General features: G+C 43.7%; 1 protein-coding gene across 1 annotated transcript; it reads right to left on the reverse strand.

The window, feature by feature from the left end:
- Positions 1–7,427: 7,427 nt before the first annotated feature.
- LOC117898713 (mitochondrial import receptor subunit TOM20 homolog) lies at positions 7,428–7,931 on the reverse strand. The gene has a single exon (XM_034808330.1). The coding sequence runs from the start codon at positions 7,929–7,931 to the stop codon at positions 7,428–7,430; it is 504 nt and encodes a 167-aa protein (XP_034664221.1).
- Between the last annotated feature and the right edge of the window lie 1,715 nt (positions 7,932–9,646).

Genomic DNA, 9,646 nt, shown 5'->3' on the forward strand with positions numbered 1-9,646 from the left:
CGGCTATTGATGCTGATCAAGAATATATATACTTTATGGGGTCGGAAACGTTTCCTTCTGTGCGTTACATACAACCGTTATCCGCACAAATACAATATACCCTATTTACTCTTCGAGTACCGGGTATAACAAAACGAAATAAAATCAACCGCCAGTCCGCCTTCGGAGATTTATTTGGCAGGCAACATGACGTATACGCCACGTGGACTGCTGCGTGTTTTCTCCTTTAACATTTTTGGGGTGTGTGTATTAATTTGCTGCCCCCACCCCAAATGTGGCTTTAGTTTGTGTGTCCTGCCTCCACATATGCCATGTGCAATATTGAAATAATATTCACGCAGAATGTCAACAGGAAAAGGGGCAACAGCAGCAGCAGCAGCAACAGTCCTCCCAAGTCCAGAGGACCCCATCCTGGGGGTTGCACATTCTGGCATGCATGTAAATAATAAATATGAATGCCATCTGCAGGGGCTGCGAAAAGTGCTGCAGTGTTATGTTGGCTTGGCGCTTAATTAAAACAGTTTAAAGCTTGGCTGCCATGGAAAAAAATAAACAAAATATGAAGGAAACGACTACAGGATGCGCAGTACGTCGGCTTTTCTTGCCTGGAGGTGGAAGGGAGAAGTGTTACAGGAAGCCAACAGGTGCTAAATGCCAAAGAAATAGTCGATAAGTGAGAAGAGAGCAAACTTACAATAAAGGATGCAGAAAATCTGCAGAATGTCTTGAGAGTTTAAAAGTGAAACCCCTCCATTAAGCCAACATACCCTCAATGTCTACGATTAAGAGGTATTACAAGTGAGAAAGGGGCAAGCACTAGCCATAGCAGTAACGAGAAAATTCTTTGTCTATGGGGCTATTGCTATGGCTATGGCTATGGCTTACGTGTAGTCCTGCTCCTCAGTACAATGGCTGCAATCAACATAATCACACTCCTATCCCAGCTCTAGTTGGGTCCAGCAAATGCTTATGAAACGCTTATGAAAGATTAAAGCGAATGCCAGCGCCCACAGACTGGCCACCGACTGGTCACTGGCTTTATGTTCAGCTAACTTAAAAGACTAATCCTTAAATTAATAAACAAGCACAAATATTGCCAGCCAGGAACTCAATCAATGTCATTCATCATTAAAGGCCAACACCAGTTTCACATGTTTCGTGTTTCATGTGTGCACAATTATTGCCATGTTTATTTCGCAGCTAATGAACATTTTTGAACAAATAACAAACATGGTCTGCCGTGTGGATATTAGCCAAATTAGTGGAGTCTTTTTGGAAATCCAATGGATTAGCCTTGTATTACATGACCAGGGCCAGGGCCAGTGCCGAAATGCCATTAATAATGCATTGAGTGCCAGCCAGCCGACTGCAGCGTGCTGATAAATGCTGCAAGTGTGCAACCAACCGAAAGCCCAATGACCACACACAATTTTTGGGCCCAAGCAGTGTGGGTGCGAGTGTATGCTAGCCATTCTAATGCCCATTTAATAGACAAATAAAACAGATTTAGCTTAACTCAAATCAAATACATTTTAATGGACTTATCCGAAAGACTCGCCTGGCGCCTGGCGAATAATTCGACTTTCACTTCACATTTGTTTACGCCCTTTTATGTGTGTCCTTGGATTATTCTCATAAATATTTATGGCTGTGGGCACTCGGAATTAGAGTCATTCGAGGGGATATCATCTGTCGTATCAACTGACATTATTGTTTTTGTTTGTTATCTTGTTTATTATGAATACTCGTATGGCTACGCTACATGCATTTTGAATTCATTTGCCAGCTGTTTATTCATTTGCATTTTAGATTTTTCCCAAACCATTGGCTCATTTTTCGATAGAATTCTAATATATGTACATACGCCGGCTCGTCTCTGTTTTCATTTTCAATTCCTGTGAAATTCTTTTCCTTTCAAATGAACTGGAACAGTGGGCGCCGCCGAATTACATGTACTACGAGGTGTGGGTCTTCGGTGTTGAGGTGTGCCGGAACGGCATGTTTAGGAGCAGGTGGAGTCAAGTCTATGTACAGGCTACACGGACAGACCTTCCTCAACAATTTACCCTGGGACTGTAGGTGTCTGTGTCTCTTTGTTTGCCATGGCTTTTGCGCTGCTGGCAGATAATAGACTTAGCGACACAACAAAGAGACAGGCAGCCAGGACATGATTGTCCTTGAAACTTTTTTGTGTGCCTTGGCAAATTAGAAAACAAACTGGGTTTATTATTTTGATTAAACTTCTCACAGTGTCCCTCCCCGCAGACGATTTTGTGTGTGTGGTCGTGCATAATGATGGGAGCGACTTTTTGACTGCGATTTTGCTTTAAAAAATGTCACAAATTTAATGACATTACAAGTGAGTCAATGAAATGTTTAATCGAGAAGAAGGAGATATCAGCAGATTACGGAAAGAGCGGGGGAAATGTTTTAATTTTTAAAGCAGAAATATTTACCCAATTTTGGAACATATGAGTAGAATATGAGGGATAATTTCATTACAAAATACCCAACAAATACTATTTAAATCAATCAAAACCACTTTGTCACCTTTTATTGAGCCAATTTCTTAAGCCAACCATGCTCATAAAATCCTTTAACAAAAATCCTGGCAAACCCCAGATTACCTCTTTTCCAGGGCACTGTAAAGTTTAGGCAAAAGTTTTTCTTGCGGCCTAAGGAGAAAGAGCAGAGAATGAATGCCTCCCCCCTGTGGCTAAGCCGCCGCAATGCCTGTGCAAGTTGAATGTCCTTTTTGTCATTCCTCATACGACGGGGGGACGGGGGACTCTAGGGAAACACCACTCTCTTTTAGCCATAGCAAACATGCGGGAATAACGACCAGCCGGGCAGAGGCACATTGTCAGCTGCAGACGCAGGAATTTACCAGGACATGGCTAAGGCTACGGCTGGGGGGGTGCTTGCACATTAATCTTTGTGGCACTCCAATTGTCGTTGGCTGTCGCCGGCAGGAAGCGCCCCCCGATCCCCGTCCTCAGGTGCATCGAAAAAAATTTGAACCTGGCGGAGCATGCCCCACCACACACAGACACACATTCGAGGAGATATTTCGATTGGCCATTAAATTTAGGCCTTGGGGCAGTGTCCATTTATGGAGTTGACACTCCCTTTGGCCGCTGGCACTTCCACTGGTCTTTGGCGTGTTGTCCAAATCGAAGTTTCCTCTCAGTTCAAAATACAAATTGCTTTGCCAGCTGTTGCAAAAGGAAGGCAAAATGTTGAAAAAGGAAGGCTAGTGGGCGGCCAGTAGGACAGTGGGCCATTGGGTGTGGACAGCTGGGGAATTTTGTGACGCAAATCCTTTCATGAGATTCCCAGCATGCCCCATGGTTGGACCCGGACCTGCATCGAGAGTGGTTCCTTGGTTCCTTGGCGGTTGTGCAAACAGAATGCAGGGCACAAGAAAGCCCCTAGAAAGTGCTGCATGGGTGCTATGAAGTGTGTGGCAGCGGGGCAAGAAGGAGTGTGGCAACGGGGCAGGAAGAGTGCGCAAGAGTGGGGTGAGTGGATTGTGTATGTTTGGGGCACACGCTGCCACTATAAACATACTTATAAAACTTACAAAATGAAGGGAAGTGAAGCCAGAGCAGCGCATTTCCTATTTCCTCGCAAAAACTTTCCAGACTTTGCCCCAAACAATGTGATGGAGTAACGGGGACGGGGGGGGAAGGGGTGTGTTGCAGTAGATTTATATATGTACTCCCTTATGTGTTGGCCTTGGCTTAGTGACCAAAATTCTAAGAATACAAATATGTTTGCTGCTGCTGTAATTCCACTTAAGAAATTTCAGAGATTTTTCCGGAATTCCATTGAAGAGACGCAAATGCAATAAGTCAAAGCTGAGTGCTATGAAACCATAGTGTTGAGAGAGCTGCTATAAAAGCCTCAATCAGTCAGTTGAAACACTTGTGCTCTATTTACATTTATTACAAAATCTTTATTGATTTCCTGCTGCTGTTTATGCTGAAAATTCCAAGAAGCTGCAAGCCAGCAGCCGTTGATAAACAATATATTGTTAAATATTCATAGACTGTAGAACCAAAGCCCCAAGGATAAATATACATAAGTGCATCAAATGTGCGCCTTGGCATATTCATAGATATTCATGACAAATATTAATCTTTGGCAGCTTCAGGGCGTTCAAGTCTCATCTCAATAAGTGGATTGCAATCACAAAAAAAGCAGCAGCTGCCTGTCTGCCTTCAACTATGAAAATATATCACAAAAACTTATTGGATTTGGCATAAAATACTTCCATTGTTAGGTGTCTTTAAGTGTTTGCCGTTTTTTTTATAAGAAATGCGCTCAAGGATTTTCTTACCTGAGACATTTTTGATGTAAATCCACACTACCTTTTGTTCGGTCTAAGAATAAGCTGCAACATATTGCTTTGCATTCATTAAAAAGTGCTTAAAAATAAGTTGACTGCAGCTAAAGTTTCAATACTCTTTACGGGGAAAATGCCACTTTATTAGCTGCTACATTCTGCCATGTAGATACGAGGAGGAGCTGCCACCTCCGTGGCAAACAAAGTGGTCTACCAGCCATAGGGGAGCTACAGGGAACTCTCGCATGTGGGGTTATGCATTTGCACATTTCTACAACCCTGTTGGGGCCAGAGCAAACATAAAAATGGAATTCAAAAACAGCTGAGTGAAGAAAAAAGAAGCACATGCAAAAGAGATGATATAAAACTTGACACCAGAAACATAGAAAGTACGAGGCGCAACCACTTCCGCTGTCAGGAAATGAAAGTCTCTTGCGTGCGAGTGTGTGTTTGGTTATGAGTATGGGGGTATAAGCATGAGTGTGAGCGTGTCAAGTGTTTGTTTGTGTAAGTTACGTGCGTAGTGGAAGAAACACCCCCCGACTGAAAGTCGTTCGCAGTTCGCTTGATGCGCAAAAATGTTGTAAGTGCAAAATGTTTGCACCTTCCTCTTTATTACCAGACTCTACCCCATTCCCTTCCCTCTCCCTGCTGATATTGTTTATTAAAAATTGTTGTTTATTCAAGCATGAGGCATGAGGCCGCCCAAAAAATGGCAGACCACACTACCGCTCTCTGCCCCATTGCACACGCACACAACACATATTGTTCGAGTCATCTTTTAAATTGAATTTCTGTGAAGGATGCGCGTTTTTTTTGGTAAACAAAAAATAAAAGAAAAAAGGTTGGATAAACTATAGTTGGAAAATGCCAACCAAAAAGGCAAAGTTTGCCAGCAGTTGTATCCGCAGCTATTGTCTGGACTGGGTGGGTAGAAATACGAGTGTTTGCGCACACCCTTAAAGGTGTGCCATGCCTTCACCTTAAAGCTGGAAGCTTCCCCGTTTTGAGCAAATCAAACACGAAGGACACTTTAGACATGATGACACTTTCCTGACATTAATCTGCTGTTACTGCCAACCACTATTCAACGCCTGTTGTGGCGCGGCATCTAGCAATTAGTTTGTTTGATGTGGCAGCCCCAGCCACACATGGTCTCCTAGCAGAACTCTGACATTTTCGATTTCTGGTTTTGCCTAATGACTTTTGCCCCCACCAGGAGCCAGTTAGCCATAGATACTAACAAATATGTGTGGGGTCTTTGCTGCTCTTTGTGTGGGCTCCTAATTAATATCTTTATGATAATGGAGCCAACGTATTCGAGGCGACAAAACAGCTGTCGAAAGAGATGAGATGAGATGAAAGCTGCCTGGGGTTATGGATGGAAAGTTTTCTGGTGGCAGGAGTTATGCCATCATTCCGCCATCTCTTTTGTAGGATATGCCCCAGCCGAGTCACTTTATCACTTATGTATGTGTTCCTACAGGAATTTCATTAAATTAGTGGCTGCTGCTTTTGGAGACGTCTGAACCAAATCTTTTCCTTCACTGCTTCTTTTAATGGGGATAACCTCATCCACTGCTTTTTCTAATGGAAAAACCTCTTCCACTGCATCTCTACCACTCCATGCTCTAAGGAAAGCCTCTACCCTCCTACTTCTAATGGAAAAACCTCTCCTGCTCCTCCTGCTAAAGAAAAAAACCTCTTTTCCTCCTTCTTGTAATGGTAAAAACCCACCTAGATACTTTTCTTTGCTGCACTCCTTCTAATGGAAACTGTGGTTGGCTGCTGCTCATCGTGGAAATTAGTGTTCAGGCGGAACGACAACACAAAGCCCCATTGTCCGTGCCGTCTTATCTGGTAATTGGTGGACAATGAATGCGGAGAGCCCCACAAAAAAGGACATTATGTAATTAGATTCGTACCGACGGATGGGGGTATGAAAATCAGTTTAACTTTCCGCCCATTAAATGTCTGCAAAAGGCGTCAAAGCTCTACAAGAAAGTTGCCAAGAATATTGACCTTCGGAATTTTCCTTTTGTTTAAAGTTTTTGTAGCCAAGTTTCTTGGGGTTAAAGCCCCCATAAAGATGTTGTCTCTAATGGCCACCGCACGGCGACAGCTTTAAGTCCTTGACAACGTGTCCTTGAGTTCCCTGGGGGATCCAGGGTTAGAGGGCTGGAGCTATGGCCAGTTGGTCAATCCATTCGACCATGACCATCAATCAAACGCATCCGGATGACAAATGCCCTGTGGAGAGAGCGAGAGAGGAGGAGGAGGATCTGTGGTTGTTCCGCTGAAATTATGCACACCAACCATAGAGCCACAGGAGGACACAGGGGACGCAGAAGACGCAGAGGCCCATCCCTGGTGGGCAGTTTATTTGCCATTTCCCAACAATTGGTCCTACACAAACAGCCAAACGGTGGGGCAGGAGGAGCGGCAGACGTACACACGAGCAGTCATGAATGCTACCCGGAAAAGGGCTGGCAGACATTTTGAATTTGCGGCAGGATACGGGTGAGGCACTCAATCCTTTGCAGCATCGACAGCAACTGAATGGATTTACAACACGATTGTCATGCTTATGCAGAATGCCGAATCAGCATTTAATTGTTTAACCAAATTATTATTTCAAAGCGGAGAGGGGAGCGACAAACACTTTGGCTAGTAGCTAGCTCTGAAATTGCCGAGCGGGAAATAAATGTAAAATGTAATGTAACAATTAGAAGCTATTAATTTAACATGTTTGCAGTTGCCTTCAAAGTAAATTCCATTGCATTCTTTATGCTTGTCAAAATTCGAATTTTCTTTAATTATTTTTCCTGTCACAAAAAAAACACCAAAATATTTTTTTTGCATTGTGGAAATAATCGTTCTTGCCACACGTTCAGCATTTACTCAATAGATTACTCGGTTTTTTTCTTGTCGCTTCCACAAGAGGCTTTCCAAAACAATTAATTTCCACAAATAAATCACCATTAAATCGTGGGTATTGAACAAGAACAAGAATTTTGGATGTGTACTCTGCTGTGCTGTGCTGCGCTGTGTTTTGTTGTATGAAAAGAAAGTGTGAAGTTCACCATGCTAGGCCATAGCGAGGGGACGCCACGTTGGGCATGATGCTGTTGCTGTTGTTGCGTGCCTGCTCTGCTTGCAGCATCTTTAACATAAACATGCTAAAGACCTCCTCGGATAGGGTGCTCTCAAGCATGGGCAGGAATGTCTGCAGGCGGATGCACACGCTGGTGGCATTGATCATGTGCGTGATTCCAGTTTCAATATCGCCGGCCAATATACGAAGCTCTCCAAGATGGATCTGCTCCAAAAAGTATTGCTCAGTGTTGGGCCTCACCAGGCCGCTCATCGCCTGTGCCGGTGCCTGGGGACCCTGTGCCATTGCTGCCACTGTGGCAGCACGCTGCTTCTGCTCCTTGGCCAGCTTCGCGTTGAGACGACGGGTGCGCACCTTGCGCTTGTAGTCGGGATCCTCGCGGCGTTTTTTATCGTAGTAAACGCAAAAACCCAGCACCGATGAAACGGCGGAGATGGCCAGAACTGTACAAGTGCCACTGTAAGGCATTGTCAATAATCTACTCGTAACTTTCTCGTTTCAGAAAAAAAATTTTTTTCGACAATTTTGTAAACTTGATTCCGTTGTGCACGAAGCTGTTTTGTATACTGAATATATTAGGGAAAACCCCACAGGTAAGGAAGGGTTTGGGCTACAAGGCCTACTATGAGGGGGATTAAAATTGTCCAAAGTTGTCAGAGAAACAGTTTTGCTTCGGGGAGATGTATTTTATTTTTGTATTAATAAATTAAAAGTCCATTTCAATGTAAGTTTTCGAAACGTTACCCCGTCAATTAACCCACGCCGTTACCACTGCTAATCCTTCTAAATGTCATTGCTCGATTATTTTTGGAAAACATCCCACACACAAAAAACCAATAAAAAAACCCAACAGAAATTGTATACAAAAACGAAAAGGGACGTGTGAGACGCTTCTTAAGCGTCACAACTTTTATACCCGGTACTCAGAGCCACACACTGCAGAGTCCCGGCAGATGCAAAGGCAGAGGAACGCGAGAGGCAGAGGCCGCACACTGCGCGAAGCAGAGTGTGAATGAGAGAATGTGCAAAAAACAAATATAAGCAGCGGGACGGGGGGGGTTAAGCCACAACAATTTTTTCATTGTGGCCATAATAATGGTCCAATCAGATCCCAATTCGGTGATCTGATAGAAAGGGTCCTTCCCTACGGAATGGCGTTTTTAGTTTTCTTTCATCTTCAAAATTGTAGATAGAATTGGGAGGGTTTCGCCCTTTTGCGGGGGCGGGGCTCATTTTTGAAATACACTTGTAACAGTAAGAGCATACAGAAGTCTGTATGCAAAATTTGGTGGCTCTAGCTTTTATAGTCTCTGAGATCCAGGCGCTCAACTAGACGGACGGACAGACGGACGGACAGACAGACATTGCTCTATCGACTCGGCTATTGATGCTGATCAAGAATATATATACTTTATGGGGTCGGAAACGTTTCCTTCTGTGCGTTACATACAACCGTTATTCGCACAAATACAATATACCCTATTTACTCTTCGAGTACCGGGTATAAAAAGAAAGGTCAAAGATAAAGAAAAAAAGCAAAAAGAAATGCGAACTGTTGCTCTGACAAGCAGATGAACTTGACAGTTGGATTTGTTGCGTTGTCGGGCGATTAATATTGTTAATGCAAAGCGAACTTTAACCTTTTCGGTCATCTGTCTTCTGTACTCACCCACCCCTGCCATTGGAACAAATAGTAGCCGTAACATATGTTTGGTGTATAATATTTGGGAATTGATTAGCATTTTCCATGTGATATGATACGACACACACACATCCACTCCTCTGACAATTTGCGGTGTGACCTCCAATTCGGGGGGCCTCCAACTGCCATACAAGTGTCTCGGATTCAGTCTGTTGCTTGTGGCAACGGCTCCGCTCCCATCACTCCCATAGGCATAGAATGTGTAATGGTAGAATCTTTTCAACTGACTCCCGCACCACCCACACCACGCTCCCTGAAAGGATTTTTCCTGCGACTGCCATGACAATGAGGGAGGGAAAACAGGGAAAAGCAAAAAGAGAGGGTGAGTGAGCGTTGGGTAAATGCGATTCAAAACATCGACTTATTATGCAAATTGTTATTCCTACGCTTTCAAACCATTAAATGGCTGTTCTAGGAGTCGTAGAGTTGTTGCCATCAAATCCTATTACCTTCAATAAAATGGTTAGAGGCACGACTTTAT

This window comes from Drosophila subobscura, chromosome O (assembly GCF_008121235.1).
Source record: "Drosophila subobscura isolate 14011-0131.10 chromosome O, UCBerk_Dsub_1.0, whole genome shotgun sequence".
NCBI lineage: Eukaryota > Metazoa > Arthropoda > Insecta > Diptera > Drosophilidae > Drosophila > Drosophila subobscura.

What these genes read in the sequence shown, in the direction of transcription:
- LOC117898713 (XM_034808330.1), bottom strand. Translation starts at nt 7,931, where the DNA reads ATGCCTTACAGTGGCACTTGTACAGTTCTGGCCATCTCCGCCGTTTCA.